General features: G+C 32.7%; 1 protein-coding gene across 1 annotated transcript; it reads right to left on the minus strand.

Annotated features, from left to right (window-relative positions):
• Nucleotides 1–355: 355 nt before the first annotated feature.
• Nucleotides 356–23,957, minus strand: LOC116779423 (dual specificity tyrosine-phosphorylation-regulated kinase 2). The gene is made up of 9 exons (XM_061523078.1): nt 23,843–23,957; nt 20,148–20,289; nt 12,354–12,517; nt 11,773–12,050; nt 10,877–11,015; nt 10,381–10,552; nt 8,345–8,488; nt 7,937–8,066; nt 356–2,829 (listed from the first exon to the last, which is right to left on the minus strand). Exons 1-9 carry the CDS (start codon nt 23,873–23,875, stop codon nt 2,640–2,642), a joined length of 1,392 nt encoding a protein of 463 aa, XP_061379062.1. The 5' UTR covers nt 23,876–23,957; the 3' UTR covers nt 356–2,639.
• Nucleotides 23,958–24,148: the final 191 nt, after the last annotated feature.

Raw genomic sequence — 24,148 nt, forward strand, 5'->3', positions numbered from 1 at the left:
AATGAATTACAGATAACTAATTACGTCGCTCGATAGCAAAGGTTCCCACCAAAGAGTCCATTCATCAGTCAACTCATTAATTTATCAGGTAATCTTTCAATGTGGTGTTTATTTTGTCAAGTAAAACGTTATCTAAAATATGTACATCAATTTTCACTTTACAATGCATGCGATATATCAAATGGCCATTTTTCCTGAAAAAAAAAACTTTATTTCATTAATTAATATAATTGTAATGAATGAGAAAGTGTTTGAGTTGTATTATGCTATTTATTTTGTGTGTAAATGATAAACATTATACTTATTAAATATATTTTTATTTGTAATGAAAAAAAAATCAAACAAAAAGTTCGGTTGGAAGAATTTATTACCCAATATCTACATTTAAAACGAAACATTCCATTTTACAATATAATGATAAATATAACAACCATTCTTCTAAATCTAATACAATTAATACATGTCGCTAAATTACTTGACCGACCACACAGGTACGTCGAGGGGTTCAAATAGTTATCATTTTACATAGAATAGGCCAACCAGACTTAGAAAATATATAGTATAAAAGTGACGATACAGCTATATCTAGTCTGTTATGTGAGAGAGAAAGTTATATTACATCGGAGCATGTCATATAATTTAGAGACAGCAAGTAAACAAGGTTATCCAAATTGAGATAATAATGAAAAGTTTTGCATTGAAAATTAATCTCCTGTATGGTTTCCTACAAAGCTGTATTAGGCAATAGCTCCTTTCACATAGTTGAAGTTGTGTGCCTTAATACGTTCGGCTTAAGGGCTACTTCGTAAATGGTCAAATGCTACTAAATTGAAAGTACCCCGGGCAGTATCAGTCCAATAATGTTTGCATGTTTCCATTATATGATAACGATATAATACCGTACGGTTTTACAACGTCGAGAATAATACGTAATTATAGTACATTACGATTTTGTGAAATTATATAAGACAAGAGATTTTTGTTGATAAATAATTAACATATATAATTAATGTAATATATATTATAATCTTTACAAATCATGTTCCAACAATGGAAACTCGTCGAAATCTAATCGAAATCTAACAGTATAAAGTTATTGATTCCGTTTGGCTCCGCCGAGACACATTCTCTAACGTAAAACTAGGTTATTTACATCTTAAAATAAGGTTACAGACGACTATACTACTGACCAGGCTGACTGGATGAAGTTAAACAGATGAATAAATAACTTTAAGATTTGTGAAGCAAACGTTAAACTGATCGTGACTTGACAGTTACATTATTTTTTCATACGTAACAAATGGCAGCAACTATTTTCAAACATTTAATTAATTATTATTATAAAATTTGCTACAAACACACAATTTTTAACATACAATAAGCTTAAACAGTAACTCATAAAAGGACACGGCAGCTGATGAAAGACAATGAGACAATCAAGACGGATGAAACGCATTTACTTCCAAAGAAATATTATACAATCAGAATTATACATAGAACCGTTATTTTGGCAAACTATACACTTAACTACTTTGAGATCTTAACACGAAACCTTAATTAACGATAAGTATTGTCTATCTAAGATTACAAAACCTACACGATCACATTCTATAAACATTCATAATAAACGCTTATGTCTCTATTAAATTATATGAAGACATTCAGGAATCGTAACAGAAACCTTTGACTAGATTGTTATTAAATAAATAATAAAAGAAATAAAGTAAAATAGCTGGAAAAGATTGAAGAGATATAGAAAAAAAAATTTAACGGTGGGTACAAAAAAATAATATATTATAATGATGTCCTGTCTATAAATTAAAAAGTGTACATCCCAGTATTCGTTTTTAAAGTTATGAACGGCCGTGGCGTATCATCATCTTGTACTTTAAGTAAGTCACTTTACTAATCTAATGATATATTGATGATATTAAACGGATTTTATTTTAGAAGCATTGAAACTTATTAAAGAATATATATTTTAATCGAGCCATGTATTTTTAAAGGAATACTCTTTACTGAAAGCTAAACATTCGTTGTAATTTTAGATATGGAAACATCTTATTAAGAGGGCTCGTTATTTTTGGCACATTTCTTAAGACCCACTTAACAATCCTGACGTTATCACAGTGTTACTACAAAACCGTATAACCACTTCGATATGTAAAGAGTTATTGCGCAAGCCTCCCGCCGGCGCTGATAAGTAGTGCGGAACAGAGTATAGATGATAATTCATAGCCTGATCGCGATGAAGATAGATCATAGACCCGGTACAGTATAGACGCAACGTTCCCACATCCAATACTTCATTTTGAAAATGTATATAGTTATGTAAATGTAACGTCAGTTGAGTTTAAACTCTGAAGCTATCGAAAACTAAGAATCGTCAAAGTAAGAGGTAGCTATGAAATATCGTGCTTCTTATAATTGGGACACGTGGTTGAGCAATGAATATCTGAAATAAAATATATCGTAACACTAAGATGATTCAGAAGTTTTGGTCCTGCGTACCTTTCGCCATTGCATCAGAATTCGTTCCGGGCTCGAAAAACGTTTAGAAATGACAGAAATGAGGTTTGAATCGAAAGAAGTTTTTATGGCAGGCCACTGGAACCGATTCTGAGTCTGGAGTCCTTAGGTCACGCCCGCCCTAACATGGCGGCCACGTCGCCGGCTGACTGTGAGTGCAGGAGAGCTGTCCGAGCTGGTCGGGGCGGCGGGAGACGAGGGAGAGCCAAAACTCCCGACGGAGTACTGCCCAAAGCACAGCCCATAACAAACTCATGACGAGAAGCCTCCGTAGGCGTAATACGTCTCTTTGGATCCCACCTGTGATAAAAAGTAAATAAGTAATTAATGTTGTATTGCTGCACAGACTGTAACAACGCAATTATCGATTTATTACAAGACTTTGATTAACTCTTAGTATGTTCAAAATTCCAACGCAACAATGTCTTATGGAGAATTGACGGTCGTTTCTCGAAGTTTCCATCATTTACAAACGCAATGCGAATGTCTGTAGCGTTATTTTTCCAAACCCAAGCTCATATTTTATGCGTAGCCATTTACGGTCTGAATTCAATGTTATCTCATAGGTTTGATGTTTTTATTATTAAATAAGTTTCGTTAAGCAACTTTATAAAATTTAACGGAAATCAATGTTAGCAGACGGGGGTTATTTATTTTGTAGTTACATGTTATCTTAATTAGGAGAAGAGTTAAATATATCATTTACTATTTTATAATATAACTCTGTTTGTCATGCATTTTATATATATTAAAAGACAAGTATTTAATTTGAGGTTGGAATATTAATATAAAATGTTTTAAAGTGTTGCCATGTCTAACACAATAAAGCTCAGCGGTTCAAAAGTGACTGTGGGTTCGATGACCAGTCATATCTAGATCAAGGCGTGTAGCTCTTAGGTCTAACTTAAATTATTACATTTATAAATACTGTTGCTGATAGTTATAATTCTAGAATGATATTTAGGTCAAATAACTAGAATATCTCGTAATAAAGCCTCCTGAATTCGCTTTGGATTTACCTTTAATTTTCGTTAAACATTTCAAACTCTTTAGCGTTCATTAGCTAAAAAAATCCATTTCTTATATCTGTATATAAACATTTAATGTTTTTATATATTTCTTTTATCAATCCGTAACGTGTCTGTAATTGCTTTACATAAGATCACATTCTTTAGATCTCCGTTCAGGAACTTTTGTTGTCATTTCTAAAATAATTGGAATTTGGGAATAATTGACAGTAGATAGTTTTAGTGATACAAAGTATTAACTTTAGTGATACAGCTTGCTCACAATATATTTTTTATTAATACTTCGGTTACGAGTGAACTAAAATATTTGTTACTGCCTCAGGTGTCTTTAAGAAAATATTGAAATAAAAACTTATAAAATTCCTCTAAAAACTAGTAATATGTGTCTGTTACAGCATACTTGAGATATTCTACATACATACGAGATATACTAAGGTAAGAGATTTTCTTAAAAGGAAATTAGTCAATTAAAATTGCTAACTCCATTCGGTTTTTACGATCATTGAGTTCGACTACTAAATATAGATTATGACAATAAGTATATGTTAAACTGAAACTTAGAAAGATGGGTTTCGTTCACCGTATAGTTAGTCGTCTAGAAATTTATATTTATAAATATTTTTTTGATCATTTGCTTTAGAGTGTACAAAATATAATTAATTCTTTCAACGCAAAAATGTGCTTGAGCACACTGACTCGTAAGACCTGGGTATGTTATTATCCGTTTATTTATCAGCAGCAAATTATTCTTGATGATAACGCTCCTTACTCTCATCATAGATTAAAACAATATAAATTAGTGATTATAGAAGAAGTAGTAAGTATATAATTATAGGTGTATTTTAATTTAGTTTGCTAAATAAAAAACTTTATTTTCATGTATTATATATAATTAAAAAAAAAATATCTATTAACTGTATCATGTTAAGGAAGTAACCCAAGTATTTTCAAGACAAAGTTAGTTAAGGTAATTCTAGAAGAAAATCTACGTATGTATTTTAATTATTATATATACATTGTGAAAGGTTTATCAACGTTGAACTCTTAGTAACCTTCAGTATCAGACACTTTCACACTCACCTCACTAGGTGAATTAACCTTTGGATTACAACGAAACAAGCGGTGATTGAATATGATTTTTAAACGAGGAAGTCATAGGAAAACATCACACAATACAATATGATCGTAAAACTTTATATCAACTTTAATCAACGAATTATTTTTTTAAAAATTCAATGGTATTATTTTTTTTTTCCTAAAAATGAGTTTCGAGAAACTAATAAAAACATATTATTAACAAATTATATCCGGGAACAAAATCCATTATAAATGTCACTACCTATTTCAGAAACTTTTTTCATCTGTATCAGAAAAAAATATTATTGTAATATAATTGTATAAAAAATATTTGTAATGAGAAAACTAATAAGAGTTTAGTTAAATAACAATCTTGGAGTTAAAAACAAAACACAGTCGACTATGTTTCATGAACTAATTCTTGTTTCATTAATTGATACCTATCTCATCTAGCTCACTGGAGTCTAGATCTATAATGACTAGCTATTCGAGAATCGAGATGTTTACGTAATAGAAAATGTTAGATTAAAACACAAATCACACGCGATAATAATTGTTGCCAGCATTAAAATTTTGCGAAATAATTTTTTTTTTATAAACGAATTAATGCACACATCGGCTTTATAACCATGGATATGTCAGTGAAAATAAAATAAATAAAAACAAAAATTGTTGATCCGTGAATTGTTATTATATACCTAGTATATGTTGGAAAATATTTTACTAGTAAGCATATGTTAAATTTAGTTAAAATACATCATAATCCGTAAGTGAAAACATATAAATAATGTCCATAACTTGGAAGAAGCTCGTATTATCTCGTTCCACAGCTGTCATATACATATGTAATGAACGCCATTGCGTCAGCCTAGTAACCTTTCACCACGCATCTGTCACATTTCGCGGCGAAAGATTTGTGGGAAAAGAATGCGGGGAATCTGTTGTAAGTGTTCAAGATTGTATCACAGTAGGAATGTATGTACATTCATGTATGTTGAAGTAATTGAAGATTTATTTTGTCATAAAATAGAAATCGTCAGAGTTCCATTTATGAAGAAATATGGAAAATCAAGAAATGTTAGTATTTAAGCGGTTAATATCAAAGTGCAAGGCGTTTCTAACGTCTATTATAATTTTCTAGAGTCGATTTGAATTACGGTATTTATAAGGACCGCTCCCAGGTTCACGGCTTTCACCACTTTCGTAGGAAAGGTCACGAATACTAGACACGGTAATTCGTTATCATGGTTCATACACTTGTTACCGAGACTGTTTATGTTATAGAAGGCACTTTGTTAAGCACATTATGGGTTTTGTAGTTAGCGAACACTATCAGTTACTATTACTTGCCATTTATTTGATGAGTCATAGTATTGATTGGTGTAAATGAGAGAACTAGCAAACTTCGTCTTTTTTCTGTAACTTTATAAAGAGCATTTTGTCACATAAATAACATACTCCTAATAAGTGCCTTATTGTAACTAGGACGTGTGTTATTGAGATGACCAAATCTAGCCTAGTTTCCAATCCAGTCTGCAGTTCTGATTCAATTGTCTTTGCCTGAATGAGTGACAATTGACAAGTCATCCATCAAAGTTTTTTTAAATTATTAATATTATTGAAACAAAATGCGTGATAATAAACAATAATTCAAATTAAGGTCTTCAGAAAGCTCGTGTATGCTTTTATATTTAATTTACGACATAAATCACAATACGCGATATATTTAGTAGCTAGCTTTAACCCTGACCTTGTTTGCTATTTTCATTTATTTGCTGTTTTGTGCACCTTCAGTCGTTTCTATCTACAAATCTCCTCTGAGCCAAAAAAAAAAAGAAAAATGTATCAAACAGAACGAGGAACTGACAAAAGATAAATGATAGGTTGTTACTTAAATATGTACTGGATGAGGGAGTCGTGTAAATAAACGTTTGAGAAAATAATATTAAAATTACAAATACACAATTAAATTTCTTATATATACAGAAAGGTTACGTAATGTTTCTTCGTTTGTATGAAAATGCCAATTATAATGAAAAATTGACGAGGAGATTCACAAAATAGTCCATTGTTTGGAAATCCGACCCCGATTCCCAAAGGTCGGTTGAAGTCGACAGACCATATCAAATATAATGCGTCGTTGATGCGAAAACAACTGGTAATCATTATTCTCTGACACTCGAGAGCTATTTAAAACGCTATACATAAAGTATTTCAATATATTAATTGAATTATTTCTATCAATTAATTGAATTAGAGTCCAACGAAAAAGGGCGGACCAATTAAACTTTATATTGTGTTACTAATTAATTTATCACCTTTATGTAATTTGTGTAAGTGAGGAAACGAATGGTTATCTGTCGTGAGAATTTACTTTTACTTTCAACATTTACCGGTTATTAGACATTTCATTCGCGACCGTTCCTTCCTACAGATACAAAAAAAGTGTGAACTTCAGAGAAAGTTCACGATTCATGTTAATGTATTCAAAAACGATGAGCAGCCTATGTTTACAATGTTAAACGGTTTATACATATGATAAATTTAATGTAGAACTTGAGCAAGAAATGTAATAACAACTTATGTTTGACCGGGAGTTGTTTGAAGTGATTTTGAAAATAGAATTGTTTATTTGACCCAAACGATTATTATAAACATTAGACAAGGAAGCAATATTAAGTCTATTGAACAACCACTATGCAACAAAAAATCTTTTGATCATTGCTCAAATAATATAATATTGTAATTGGTGAAAAAAAAAATTTTTGTTCTGATCTGTGCATTACAGCTAATATCCGAATCGGTTGCACCTGTTTTAACTAAATTAGACTAGCTACAGGACGGGAGGACTGGGTACCGGCAAGAACATTATCGAAAAAACTATAAGAATATTTAATTTAAGTAATCAAAACAGTAAGTGTCACTAAGCATTTGACAACGAAAACAATTTATCGTGTAGCATCTTATTTACAATGAAAAGAGATCTTACGAAGTACTATCAATATTACTCATTAATAAATAGAAACTTATAGAAAATAGTCATCAGTATAGCGTTCTTTTGGGTATTAACGTTCCACTTTCAAGATTTTTTTGTTTGGTAATACTGTCCTATATTCTGATTCTGAAGTTTTTTTTATCATGCCAACATCGCGTCGTCCCCTGTCGATAGTCCCATAAACACCCGTGGGTCGGTCTAGACTACTTTAAAATCGACATTGTCATCGTAATAGAGAAACCCATAACCGATATAATCTGACTACATAAAACTTCATATATGTCAAAGTATTAGGGTGATGACTCACTCAAGACATCGATGAAGGAAGTGCAGAAAGGCGGGGTCGTCGGAGCGGACCGCAGCAGCCAGCGCTCGGGACCCCGGACGACGCTTGCGACCCTTAGAGTTGGTCACCGAGCGAGGACAGCCCTTTGAGTCTGGGGATGGAATTGTTTAATATTTAATATATAATTTAAATTCTGATACCAATTGAGTCTGAGCAGGCTTTAATTTGAAAACGCTAGAGATAACTATGCTTTAAGTTGGGATTATCTAGCTCGTGCTATTAACGTCAGACACTTGGATATATAAGGAAACCCAGATTTATTTTTCCTTTCTTCGCAAAACCATGACTCTGACTGTATACCCATGCGGATTATGGAGAAAAAAAGGAATTGAAAAACGTGTAAAAACAAATGAAATTGTATTGTCTTACCAAAGAACAGACGTTTTCTTGTGGCGTGTAGAAGCAGGTCGGGCGGAGGCGGACCCAGCAGTTCCATGATGCAGGCCAGCTGTTCGGTCTCATTCTCTCCCGGAAATAATGGATACCCCGTACGGAGCTCGGCGAGGATACAACCTGGTGATATTGCTAGTTAAATGGTCGGCAATCTAGGTTTTTGGGTATAAAACTAATTTATACAGGTTTATTTATATGGCATGTATACCAAAACCAGCCGTATTTAATCAATGTTCAAACCAAAATAATATTCTGTAGGTAATATCATTAGTCCGCAGGCTGTAGCCTAGTTCGTTATTCTATGTTTATTACAAAGCCGTGTGAGATTGGCTTAAAACTGGGAGTGGCATGTGTTTATTGAGATTCTGCCAATGTATGTCAATCAGATTAAAAATGAATATTCTTTACTCTAGTAGGATTGAAAAACATGTTTTATTTTTGCAGTTCAGATCTGGGATACCTGGTGGTATTTTATTGTGTTCGTAAACTAGCACTAGAGGTAAATCAAATTATATATGTAATGAGATCTAAGATTTTCGCGAGTTTTATTCATTAAATGAAACTAATATTTTTCGGATAAACTACGCGGATTTTTAACCGAAACGTCGGGATTATGTACTTTTTTAAAATAATAAAAATCCGCGCAGTTTATCCGAAAAATATTAGTTTCATTTAAATAAATTATATATGTATTTTGATGTTAGTACCTACGCCTAAATGTCGTGTTCTGGCCTACATCACAATATATACGCAGGTCATTATTTTCGGAGTTCAATATATTATTAAATTATATAAAAATGTCATAAGAAATATTCTGTTGCCTAAAAATGATGCTTCGATATTTGCGGATCGCACGTGTGTCGCCTTTCTCTCGGCTTTCTACAAACTTGCTTACGTAATGGCCGAATAATGCACAAATATGTCAAGCGAAAAACGTCCTTATTACATGCGCACTAAGAATATATTCTTATTAAAATATTTATATCTATTATGTGATCTGTTATAAATATATTCAAATAACAGGTTAGAAAGGTTAAACATTTTATAAACATATTCTTACTGTTTTTTTAAATTTCAAACTTGGAATTATATACATTATTATGGCTGCTCAGAGAAATAATCACTTTGATACGATAAGAAGTAAGTAAAATGTGATCAATTTGCATCGGTCATTAATCAAAGCCTAAAAAAATAGCTGTCACTAACCGGTATATTTGGTAGGTATATGGATGTATGTATTTATTTTGCCATTACCTGTACCATATATGTTTAAATATTGCAAGCATATAATAAATTAATGAATATACTTGATCTAAACATTACAAATATAAGAAACTTTATCTAGTATGTCTTATAATACGGTTTAAGCCACATTTAAAATCTATACATACTCTTTTGTGCTTATAATCTATTTCTTTCAGAAATCGTTTGAGTAAACCGTGATATTTATTAAAATATTTAGCAGTCATCATGCATATATATATTTTATTGTAAATTTGATTTCGATTGTACAAGTAAGTAATAATTAATAGAGTTAGCTCTTAACGTATAATAACTCAGTGCTTTTAAATTGCTCGTCTTTTATATAATAATTATTAACTAAGTTCTAAAATCTAAATCAACTTAATCACGTAAACATTAAGTAACTAACGGACAAAAATGTGAAATACCTATAAAATATTATTTGCGCTACACATTTATCTATCATCAGCGATGACCCAACCGCATGCTTCTAAAGTTATATAACTCTCCATGCCAGGTCTAGATAATAACTGGCTAGACAGATTGAAACCTTTTGCGTAGTCTACAACCATTGGGCAAGATACAGTAGTCGCTGGTCGTTGAGTTCACGTAAGCGTCTTTCTATTTAGACATTGTTTAAAACGGATACAAAAATCTTCAATCTATCACAAAATTTGCCCTAATAATTTCAGAAATGATCATAGTGAATATACCAATTGAATTTGTATATTCTATGTTAAAATAATCAATGATCTCGGTGAGATACCAACCCATGCTCCACATATCAATAGGGGTTCCGTATTGCAGTCCGAGGATGACCTCAGGGCTGCGATAGAAGCGGGACTGTATGTAGGTGTAGACTCGCTCGTGCGTGTAACACGAACTACCAAAGTCTATGACCTTGATGGAGGAACTGCCTCGAGCCTTCAGCAAGATGTTCTCCTGTAATGATATGGCCATATTACCTTGACGGGATAGTTGGGATTAGATTTTCTACACTAAGGGTATTGTTAGATAATATATAAAAATTTTCATGAATATGCTGTGAATCATAGATTTTATTAGACGTATCTATATTCGTTTCTTAATACCTCTATTACAGATGTTATCAACGGTTCATGACACAGCTTCCATTTAAAGACTGAATGAAGTACATTAATATATAAACATATTAAAATAACTTGACATTTTAACGGTTATTCTGGAAATCTTAGAAGTCGTATCCGTAATTGTATAGTATTAGATTAGTGCAACTTGTTCACGTACAGGTTTCAAATCGCAATGAATGATATTCTCGGCCTCCAGTAACCGGAGACAGCGAAGCAGAGAGTTGGCAAATCGTCTGATGAGACTGAGACTGAACCCCTGGTAGTTGTTCTTTTTGATCAGCTCGTACAGATTAATGCTGGAAACATTAACGTAGCTATATAAATATACTAATAGTAAAACTTACTCCAAAAAGGCAGTACTAAAGAGGTTTAATATGAATAAAATATTTGACTAGATTAATGCTGCTTTAATATCCAACTATAAACATACACATTTAAATAAACTTTCTTGTATAAAAAATTAAATCGGACTTAAAACCGTGTACTCTGCTGTTAATTGAATATAAAAAAAATGCGATGTGTATAACAGCAGCTTTTAGAAAAAATGAAGTTCTTGGAATTAGTTGTGTACTAAAATAAAAGTCATAAAAATCAAAGGCATAAATATTACCTAATCACGATTACGAAAGATATTCTAGCAAGCCAAAATATAACAAAAATGTATTTCTGATCAGATCGCTATCCCTAATGAAACTACACTTAGAATGGAAGCCGATAATTACGGTACTAGCCTGGCACGACGTGACACTGACTCGACAATGCTATTTATTATGCTTTGCCCAAGTTTTGTGCAAGTTTGCGATTTGCGAATTGTTCGACACCGCGTATAATTATGTTCACGTAATGGACTTTAATAGAAAAATAATGACTCGGCAGGCTTTTTTATAAACTATAGAGTTTCTGCGATAGAACACAGATTGTAACACAAAAAGTTTGAAAGTTATAATGTCGGTGATTTTTTTTTTCAATTTATTAACTATTAATAATAAATTTCATTTGTTATTATAAAGGTGGGAAGGCAAGTAAGTTAAAATCAAAACTTTGTAAACTCACCTCATGAGCTCGAAGCTTATACACAAATGGTTTCTGAAGTAGAAGTAGTCCAGCATGTGGATGACATTGTGCGATTGGTCTTTGTCCTTTAACCGCAAATGATCCAGAACTCTCACTTCCACGAGGGCCTGATGATGAAACCGTTTCTTGTTTCTGATGATTTTGATTGCGACCTGGTTTCCGGTGCGGTAATCCAACGCTCTTATAACTTGTCCGAATGAACCCTTACCGATCACTTCCAGAATTTCGTATCTATAGGCTATGTGATCGTGGATTTGCTGCAAAATTTAAAATCACTTTTAGTTTTGTTGTTCGATAAGCATATCCTGTTAATGGGGTCAGAATTTACATTTTTACAGACGCCTGGCTCCTGCGTCACATTACGAGCAAGTTGTTAAACGTTATATTAGCTATTACAAGGCCCTTATCGTCTTAAAGACTTGTTATAGCTTGCATCTCTTTGAGAAGCTGCTTCAAGTTCGTAATATAAAGATTGTTTCGCTATATGTTTAACAAACCATATCGGACAATATGAGCAATGAATTTTCAAAGCCATCATACATGTTCTTTTTTATACTTACTTTATTGTAACTGCCGTTTTCGTCATCAAACCCACAATTATTGGGCAGGTTGGATCTCGCCTGGACTTTATTCGCCTCTAGTCCCAGGAACCATATTTCTGGATATTTTCGCACTTCCGTCCTCTCCCATTCTGATAGCCGGTCGCCGTATAGTTTCAGTACTTCTGTTTATAAAACAACTTCTATAAACTCAATAGCCTAAACAAAATGTTTCAGACATTAAAAACAAATTAACAAGATAGATAAAGTTTATTTGTCTGAATTCGCTAGGTGGGACTGGTATAGGAGTTTTATATACTTTTAAGAATGCGCAGTTTGAGTAGATACTTCCAAGGCTATACATGAAATTCTTCCTTAATTCTTGCGCATTGTCCGTGAGTTTGTCAGTTTTATTGTGTAGGTTTGGCACGAAGGCCAAATATCTTGATTTATTAGAAGACCGAATAACTAAATATCAGAATATCTACAATCATATCGTCATCAGATTGAAACGGAGCCTTGCCCGGGGGAGTCGAGTCAATCTCGGACCGGGACAGGTCAAGGTCGGGTCACTTTATAAGTAAAATAATAGGCATGGAAAAAATTGTGTAATAACGCTTTGTAAAACAATATGTGAAGTAAATTGTAACTGGCTGTGACATAGAATTCATTATTTTTATTTTATCATACTAACGTATGTACGTGACTTTAAACATATATCTAAGAGAAATATACATCAAAGCAATACATTTTTCTCTTTATCATATAACACTAGGTACCAGCCCCGGCTTCGCACGGGCTCTTTACAAAAAATATAAAATATTATTTTGAGTTTTATTCACTTTATATTATGATAACTTTCAAGCGGGAAGCCCGGTTTAAATGATTTAAAAAGTAATTTACAGATACTGATGTAGGCTTGAAAACGAAGTAATTTATTTTGATAAGACTTAACACCGCATTTATGTAAATAGCTTTCCAATAAACACTTTAAGAATGCCAATTTTTAAAAATTGTAAAATGGATATAGTATGTTATTCTTAAGGTATAGACATATGCCACCGCGGACTTTTCTGTAGACCTATATAAGATACACAACTCCGCCCTACATTGTTTTTTTATCTCAAAGACTTAAGGCAGCGTATTCTATAAAAGCTCTCAGACGGCACATGTTTTCCCGACATCTTCAACAAATATCGTTAATGTACACACAAGTAAATACAAAAACTTAACAAATTATTTACTAAAACCTTCCTCGAGAATCACGCTATCGGGTGTGATAACTGCTTGATAATCGGTGCAGTAGTTTTTCCGTTTATCGCGAACACACAGACAGGCAGACGCAGCAAGGGACTTGTTTTGTAATATGTATTGATTGATGATGATTGATGATTGATTGATATTCTTGTTAAATGTGTAATATTGCGGGCGAGATACTACTTTCATAGCTTAAATAATATTGTATGTCCAGTACTTTGTATCGTATGATATATTCTATAAATAAAATATGGATGTGCCTGAATATTATCATAATATTCGTTTCTAAATTTGGATTTTACTAAGCAATTTAAAGAATGCATATCGTGGGATTTGTTGAAAAATTATAGAAGTATAAATAGAAGCTCCATAATAATATTGTATCAAAACTAAGGATATTTGAATTAATTTAGACGTTTTATAATTAATATAGGTGAAATGCCACTCAGCCTTATGAAAGACGTAAAGAATTTTATAAGCCGTCGGAAGCTAAATGTTTTAATCGGTCCCTTTAATTTTCCTCAATATTTTTTGTATTAAAATTGTTAATTTATTAATTTTAGAACGAAATTATATAAATCACACTTGGATAAATGTCAGGAAATAATCTACCAATGTATAGAAAATGACGTGAAGAGATAAAATAAAGGCGACATGGAACGAGTTTGAAAAAATGCGAGTCTCGGTTCAATCTAACACGAATAATATTTGTAGCTGTCACGGCTTTGCCTTTTTTCAACTTGGTTAACATAAAATAAGATTATTAAGTGGCCCCAAGAAAAATTAGTGAACTTTCATATTTTGGAGTTCCATATTGGCAGTCCTTGTGAATTGTGATCTCAGTTTCAAAAATATAAATCCACAGCCCTATCCAATCAAAACACTTGTATATTTTTTGACTTTCTAATCTTGTATACGTATTTCAAAATTGTTTACTTTATTTTTCATAAAGCCTAGGTATTTATATAATTGATTTAGGCACATATTACACAAAAAATTAGCCCGGAATGTTACCGAAAATGATCATCGTGTATCGTAGAGATTTAATTCTAGAGAAGGTGATTTAATGCTTTTGATCCGCTTTTCGTAAAAGCATGTTTAAAAATAATCCTTTCCTATGCATGACGTGGTATATAAGATATCACTAATTTTTGATGGTCAATGATTTATAACTTCATTTATGTATAAAAGTTTCGAGAAGATGTGCTAAATTGCTAGCTAAAAATGTTGTTTATTTATCCTAGTTAGCGTCATTTACAACCTTCCTTCCGTCTTATATTTATTAAATAACCGCTAAGTATATCCTTCAAGGCATACATGAAGCTTCCGCCGTGTGAGACGAGTACAAGCGCCGGAGACCTCGTTGCTTGACGTACCGCTTTGTATCAATTCTGGCACAACGCCATCCCACTCGAAACTAACGTTCAAGAGGTCTAGGGATAATAGAATTAGGTCCTACGTTTTGCGGCAAAGTTTAGGTCCATATCATGAGTACTAAACACGGGTTGAAAGAAGGTAAAGGTAGATTTAATTACTAATAAGTGCTAATTGAGTTTAGCTAATAGAGGATACTTTATTCTTTGAACCGTTTTCTTTTCATAGTTAAGAAAAAGTGTTGAACAAACAAAATGAGATCACTGTGAGAATTTTATGAGGAGCGAGTATGAAGCAACACTTAAAGCAAATTTAAATTTGTGTGTGAGTTTCAAACACCTAGTAGAATAGATCCTTGAAACTGATGAATCTGCAAAAATCTTTCGAATGCTAATCAACATCGGTTCATAACCAACCAAATTACGCAGAGTCCTCCATTAAGTAAAAAAATTTTTTATAAAGATATTATACTCGTATAAGTATCTTTCTACATGCTTTTCTTCAGCTTCACGTGTATGTATGTATGTGTTTGTAACCGAATTCTTCCAACTCGATTTTGACCCATTTTAAACGGACCGATTTCGCTGAAATTTTGTAGGCTTATCAAGGACCGGTGGCAAATAAATACCTCGTAGAAATTATATCAATTTCATCATTACGATTGCCAGGATCTTCATATCATATCGTAGATCCTTTACACGAGAGTGAAAGAGATAGAGCATGCTCGCTCAAGCGTTATGTATTTGTTGGTGAGCTACATAGCTGCATTATCAACAGCCGAAAATCAAAAACTTTTGATAAGGAGAATTTTATATTTAATTTCTAAGTGACTGAGCTGACACTAACTTGTTACATAAATCGTTACTCTACTACACTGATCGCAAGTGTAGCTATTTATGCTAACAACATACACGAATTGGAGACGCAACTCTGTAAACACAGCTTTATATGTCAATGAAGAACTTTATTTTAATAACTTTTTATAAGAAAATCTCGTTATCCTTATTAACGTGGCCACCATAATAATTTCTTCCACATCCTATACGTAACACTGAGAGAGATTGGACTAACGCGGTCTGCGAATGCATACCATCTGGATCCGGGAATATGATTCGTAGAGAAAAGCCTTGATATTTATAATGGAACAGTTGCATTTAAATAATCGGAAAAGAATGTACGGACTTCCTGAAATTAAAATAAATTTTAGCTAAAAATCGGTAAGTCCGAAATTTCGCAATTTTACAAAACACATTTTCTTATATTTGTGTGAGCTTGGAGAACCACAAAAACTGTTTTCAAAAATATTCGATCAATACGATTAGTTCAAAAATAGTATGAAAGATATGGTACAAAGCGCCCCATGCTTTCCTCAAAACAATACTAATATTTTCCGCCCACTGTTATTGTAAATGTTAAAAAATATTTTTTACTTTTTAGTTGGGTTAATTATTTATAGCATCTCAAATATCATAACCTTTTGTATATATATAATAATAGAAATATACAACTATTAATAGGTACAACATAAGTTGTGTTACGTTCAGTGGTTACTTGCAAGTTGCAAGTTCTTGCGAAGCGGAATATAGGTCAGCATCTTAATTAGAACACATTTATATTTAATTCACAACAGTTGCAGAATATAAATAACATACATTAATGTAGTCGCATCCATCATATCGGTTGGTAAAATGTATAGGAGTGATCACAACAGTATAATCATGAATAGTGCAATTCTTTACATTTGTTCGCATTTTATTAAAGAAACATATATAGATATCTTCACTGACATAAATTACAAAGTCTCAGTTATAAAACTTGAACCAAAAACTGTAAAAATACATCATATCTTCTAGCGATATGTAATTTGGTTTTAATAAAAAAGAAACAGTAGTTATTGTTCAAAGCAAAATTTACAAAACTGACTAAAATAGACTTTTAAAAGGTCGAGACCGGACATGTTTTTATTGCCTTAAACCTCTTTCCGTTCATAGATATTTTATTGTTTTAATTACTCAATAATGTAATAATAATTTGTGAGATCTACTCTCGAAAAGACGTTAATGACTTCGGAATTTGAAATCCTTATTTTCTTTGGTTTTCATATTGAATTGAGATCGAGATGGAGAAATAAAAGGGTTGTTTAACAAAAGATGTGATACCATTACTGTGATTTATATTAAATCACTGTTAAACGAATTTCAAGTAATTTATACTTTTTTTAGTATTAATTAGATAACGCTTGACTATCATTGAACCTGATGCTTGGTAGAAATATGCCAAGTTAATGCATTATCCTAGTAGGGACCTATTCACTCTTGCCTCGTTCACACGCTAATTGTAAATGGAAGGAAACATATTTAGGAAAACTGTTCGTAGCCGTTGTTGTGAAGGAGGAAGCGCATTGCTTAGTCCGGATGCGGAGAAGGTATGTTACGAAAGGACGGAAGCTAACCATGCATCTGGTTGTTCAATAGTAAAAAAGAGATAGAGTTTTAGTGAACGAACTGGTTTTGACGAAAAAAAGGCACGCTTGTAATATAGTAGCATTAAATTTCACAAGATCGCTATCGCCCGTAGGGAGGAAGGTAGGAAATTAACACACTTTATCATGGCATCTCTTTCCAATATCATTTGATCTCGACTGTCACGAGACCTGGATTGTGATATCACTTCACAAATCTACTGTCAGCTGCGTAACCAAAAAGTTCCAGTTACTATTTCACCGAGGTGGCAGGTTTGGATCAGGTGGGACGGTATAAACGAGGTATGTCTGGCCTCCTTTCTTAGGTACAACTACCAAGATGGGAAGCATCCATGATTTAGGCATTATTCCAGTCATAGAAGAGAGGCAATAAAATCGCTTCAGAACATTAGACAACTCGGGAGCACGGTTCTTATCACTAGTACTGGAATATCACCCTGACCCCCAGGACCTGGTCACTGGCTTTATCACGTCAAGACTACGCAGATCCATCAGAACTTGCTTATTAGGAATAAGGACCTCTATCATAAAAGAACCGCAGTCAGCCAACCGTGGTGGTGTAAGATTTTATTAGTCAAGACACGAATATTGTTTACCATCAGATATAAATAGTTTTAAAATCCCATTTGATGTGTGTATGTACTATCATACCAGCAGATTTAGTCAGAGGAAGTCATAAGGATTGTCAGAAGCTTATCTTGACCACTTTGGCCAGGGGCTAGAAAATTCAACTGCCAGATTTTCGAGCAGAGCGTTCTGAGCCATAATAGTTAGTTCTTTCGAAATAAGAGTCCCTTTGAAATCTTTTTTGAAATTGTTATTTGGTACTTTGCCATTTCTAACCAGGGTTGCGAAGCCGAATGCTTGTGTTTCCAATACTACAGAATGACCGCATTCAACCGTAAACAAAGAAGGAACTTTGCCACTAATATATATGTCAGTGAAGAAATAAGTATTTGATCGCCTGACGAAATCACATTGCTAATGTCGTCTGAAAGAAATGTTTAACCTCTCGCATACACCGGCGCACTTATCAAAGTCATGCTCAAGAGTGTAAGTTGCGTATGTAGGAGTTAGTGAGCGAGAGTTTATTTGGTGGATTTAAAGTTCTACCAAAACATGTCGGCAAAGTCAACGGACTGTTTTCTTTCAGACTAGGCGGGGAGGGGAGGCTCCTAGGAAACCCTCTTACAAAAAGGGGACCACTTTTATTTCTACACAAAAAAAAATGTTGGCTATATGAAGCTAGTAGCGAGTGTAAGTTTCCTCAAGTCGTTTTGAAATTTTTCTATATCAATACTTTTCTCCTCCTCCATGCCGGGAGTAATCTTTATAAAAGCTTAATGAATTTTCATGACATTCTCAAGAATTTATATATATTATCTGTACAAAAAATTTTAGGACAAAAGAGCGTGCTTAAAAATTAAAAGGATTTTTTTTTAAAAAGGTACCAAATAAAAATGATATTCTTTTCTTTTTTATAACCAAAACTACAATTATATATTTCTTATAATTAAGGCAGTATTTTCAATAATATAATAGCTTCCAACATGCGACACGAACACAACCAATGCTACTGATCAAAACAAACAAAAAAAAAGTATTTTTAAAACATAAATTTGAACTGATTTCATCTTTGACCTTATAATGCTATTCCGAATACGAGAGCTCTGAAAAAAGTAGTGCACCTACAGCGCTGCAATTGGAATTAAACAGAACGTTATAAATACTAGTACTTCAAGAATTCAGATGTAACCTAGAAATTATTAATTAATTTCTTTATTTATTTATAACTACAAGTAGAATTAATTATTCTTCAATTGTTTATTAAATTTTCAAGATTAGCGATAGCGAAATTGTTATCTCAATTTTAAATATCATCAGCACTCTATCAAGGCACGCGTTAAATCCTTTGTATTAACCCCAAACACGTGTCCGAAATTCTGTAACAGGAATTACGAATTCCAATCTTTGACCGGTCCACTTCAAAGGTCCGTTATAAATAATTTTTGTTTAAAGGTTTCGTGACCTTTTAAGAAATTTTGTATTGTTTGATTTGCGACTATGTTAGAATAAGATAATAATCAGGAAAATTGTGAAGTTGCGATTATTTTCAACATATTATTTACTATTTCTTATTGATTCCTATTAAATATGTCAAAGGTTTCGATATTTCTTGAGTTTATTCTTTATATTCCAATATTTTACACGAATTGATAAATTTCAGCCCGTTTTGTAAAAGTACAAAAGTCGTAGCGGGAGAAATCACTCAATTTATCACCATCGAGTCCATAAAAGCCTACCCTACGGACCCTGACGTTGGAATCCTTTTAGTACTGAATATGTAAAGATCGCCGGATCGCTGTAATATGTTTTCGATTTCAATCTCTTCAGATATTCTGTAGAGCTGCTGCTGCTTTTCTATTTATAGAGCGACATTCAGGCTTTGTAGCTCCATGTTTTCGTAGTATATTCTTAGAATCATAATTCGTTACAAAATTTTAACGAAGTCTTCAGAGCCATTCGCTCTAAAGTGTTCAGTGTTATTGCTTTCTCGATCAAATAAACCACTATGTATATGTAACAATGCAATTCAATTAATCGAGATCTATCTAGGTATAAGAGAGATTTATGTCTTGAACCTTTCGCAGAAGTGACCTGAGCTTATGATAGAAGGTTCAAATTTTAAGTTGATCACATACCTGAGGGTGTAATTTGCGTGGCTCTCGGCGTCGCTGGGTCTGGGTTGTGGTTATCATCTCTGGGGGGACTGGCCACGGCGCCGTCAGTGTTGTTGTTCATCGGAGGACCTGGACCATCCCCCGATCCTGCTTCCAGCTGCAGCTGGAATTGGACACAGTAATTTTAATGGAAACTATATTTACAGAGATAATTCATGAACACTATTAAAATTCTTATATAATTGAATCCTATGCGAAAGTTTGATCACTTCACAATCATTGAAATTTCATGGATCGACGAGATGTAAGCGTATCTATAGCTGCGTAAATTAAATAACTTTATTTCTATTAAGTTACTAATAATGTAACCCAAATTTCTATTATCGATACGCACACCGTCATTCTGAATTTAATGAATAGTAAAGAAATGTATCAAATATTAAAAATTCAGATTAATTAAAAAATCTATCTGAGGAAATCTCATTACGAGGTGATGTTTGTGGAGGTGGATTAATGAAATTAAATTTAACTCTTGGTCGTTTTGGTTGTGATCTTATAACTATACTTTAATTTAAAACCGATCGTATATCTTAGGTAGTAGAGTACAATATGCAAAAGCCTGATGCATATTGCAATATCTGCACATTAATACATCTAAATACAAATGTATTAAACAAATTTCAAATTTTCTTATAAAATTAAATTATCTTTTACTTAATAACTTTAAATCAATGAATAAAGACAAGAAGATGAATATTATTATACTGTTTGTTCTTATATTCCAATGAAATTTATACTTGACAAATTCTTAAAAAAAAACGTTCAAAATTATAAAAGTTATACAATATCAATACTTTTTCATTGCAATCTTTTCATAGACGGCAAAAAAAGGAAAGATGTCTGACGTTTTCTATAAACTGCTCCTCTTTGCAAAACTTTTACACTCGAATTACATATATTGGACATTATTATTATATATAGAAATAATTTTAAATACTGAAAAGACAAAAAGTCAATAAATCACAATAATAAGCTCGAAAAAAAGAAATTTATTCCTTACTTCTCAGCAAACATCAGCAATGAAAAACATTTAAAGAAATAAAACTTAAGAAACAGCTCTCAAATAACAATTACAGTGACTATCGATATTGTTTCAAATGTCAGAGTTCATAAAGAATATTCAGTGAAATCATCTGAAAATGTCAAAATAGCTACAAAGATCGCGGGCATTGGCTTCCAGCGATTGACGTCACCACGTACCCCAACAAAGAAGTTCAAAATAGAAAGGGACACTCGAGAACGCAGCTATTAACAGATTTTAAATCTGAGAAGCTTTACAGAGGAATGTTTATATAAAACCTTTTTGTATACGTCAACCTCCTTTGTTATGTTTCAAACAATTACTACAAGGTAAGAACATTATTAAAAAAAATTAATTCTGTTGAACCATAATAACTCAAACTGAGAACGCTTTAGTCGTATTTTCACTTACCATTGAACGACTACTTAGTGTCTACAAAATATAAAGATGCCTTTTATTCAATTAATTGATAACTTTGATTTGATTTAGAAGATTTTATAATATTTTTTCATTTAGTTATAGCTAGTCTAGCTGCGATCAACACATTTATGCTGTACGTGAACAGGCAACAGCGGATATCTCTACGGAGCTAAATTATTATAAGGTATTTGTCTATTATGTTAAGGTTTTCTTGGACGAATGATTGCTAAGAGCCTTAGACATCCTCTATAACTTCTCCCAAATCCAATTGTCCCTTCCCACTCCTCACTAAATCCCTAAAGCTCCTAGGGTGACAACTACTCGTACAACGGCACCTAAAATTATCCAAGGCTCGGCCACATAGCTATCAACTGTTATCATCTTAAGATAACGGAAAATTCATGTTTTGTCCCTGAAATTAACCTGATCTATAATACTCCAAATATTTGCCATAAACGCTGTATTTTTCTAACTCCTACGTAGGAAGGAACTAATGAGTAGATAATATGGAAGAAATTATTTATAAATAAACATAATATTAAGCTGGTCTGTTATGTTTGACTCCCAAACACAATTTTAATACAATTTTTCTCGTTACAAATACAAATGTATGCATATAATAGTATATAAACATATTGCTAGAAAATCTTCAACGATCGCATGTGATGCCGAGAGGAAAACTAGTATACGTACGATGTTATCCCAAATAATATAATCTGAATAAACGAAAATGATGCTATAATCGCGCTTGATGTTTTCCGTACACCGTAATATATATTGTTTGTTTACGGAACGAGCGATTTAACGGGGAGTTACCACGAGAGCAAAAGAGTACTGGGATACCGGGATAGATGTTACATTGTATATATATATATACACATAAAAATAATAATTTGTACCAATTTCACTGTAATTATTTCTCTTTATATAAAGAATATCTTTTTAATTCATTTCATCTGTTTGTAAGGTAATTCTTGGCTCAAATGGATCTTTTCCAATGTCTCGCCGAGGTGTTTCGAGGTACGGCCGGTGACAAGGCTGCGTTGTAAAAACCGACTCGTGCCACGAAAGCATTCTCAGCTATAAATATCTGATTAGTTTAGAAACGCGAACATCAAATTAGTTAGCGGCGTAGAAAAAGTTTGCCATGTATATATATATATATAAATATTTTTTTTTTATGATAGATGTGGCAAATGGGTAGACGGCCTACTTGATGGGCAGTAGTCACTGTCGCCCATGGACATCTACAACAAGTCTTATGTTATATATGTGTATATATTTATATTATGATCTATTAAAAAATCAATAAAGCTCAGACTCATGAGCGATCTGAAAATAATAAAAATAACACTCCTATCATTACTAAGAAATAGAGAGATTTAAGCATCATACCAGCGTTTCGACACGTCTAACTCAACTATCAATAAAATTATCTTGACTTTTATAAATAAACAGAGCTGTTATTGTCTATAAAAGAGTTAAAGAGTGATTTCGTAACTGTCCCATTTAAGGATATTTAATTCAAGTTCCAGAAAAAAGGTTGCTTGAAAATAAAAATAAAATGTCTATTTAAATGATGACTCAAACATAGAACCTCATTACATATAATCGTTCCGTTAACGAGAGACTTGCATACAGAATACTCTACGATGCTACGGAGCTACGATGCTACGACTCTACGAGATGACTACGATAATGTAACAGAGATTACTTGATTATAGTACATATATTATTATATATTATTAATGTACTATATTATTATAATAATGAAAGAAAAACATATAACAGCTATTTCATTTTCATTTCAAATACATGATAAAAATTAAAATAGTAATAAAATAAATAAATATATAAATAATATTTTATTATTCATTAATTAAATACCAAGTAACATGGATTATATTGTTTTATTTATAATTGCATTGCATTTTCAGATCTATTCAGCGAATAATAGAGTTAAAATTTCTATAAGGCCGTCACCCGGTGCGGTGACAGCGGCGATGACATACAACACTATCACCAACTTTAAAAACTGCAGTAATATTGATTTAGTTCCCACTTAGTGACACAAACATAACATACACGACCAAGGCTACCGAAAGGAGAGACGAAATGCAGAGGCATTTTTACGCTCACTAATTATTTTCAATTTTGTGAGATTTAATTTCATGTTTTTGTGTGAATAATTTTAAAACAATGAGATGTTACTCACTGTCGGCCGCGAAGGTACGCTATCCACGCCCATGGTTGGTGCCAATTACATTATATTCCCACTATTTATGAACAGTTCAGACCCGAACCAGGAGCCTGCCTCTCACGGCACCCATCTTCGTATTACTGAACGCTGAAATCGCTAGTGTTGTACCCCGCGGACTGTTATGGCAGCGATTCAAAATATTATAGATGCATTATTAAATGTCTTCAATCGACGATCAGCAAATATTTGAATCATTTTTAGTGTACAATGTATTTGATATGTTTCCAGGCACTCTAGATTAACAGGTTTTATCGTAAACTT

The sequence above is a fragment of the Danaus plexippus genome, chromosome 2, assembly GCF_018135715.1.
Source record: "Danaus plexippus chromosome 2, MEX_DaPlex, whole genome shotgun sequence".
Lineage (NCBI taxonomy): Eukaryota > Metazoa > Arthropoda > Insecta > Lepidoptera > Nymphalidae > Danaus > Danaus plexippus.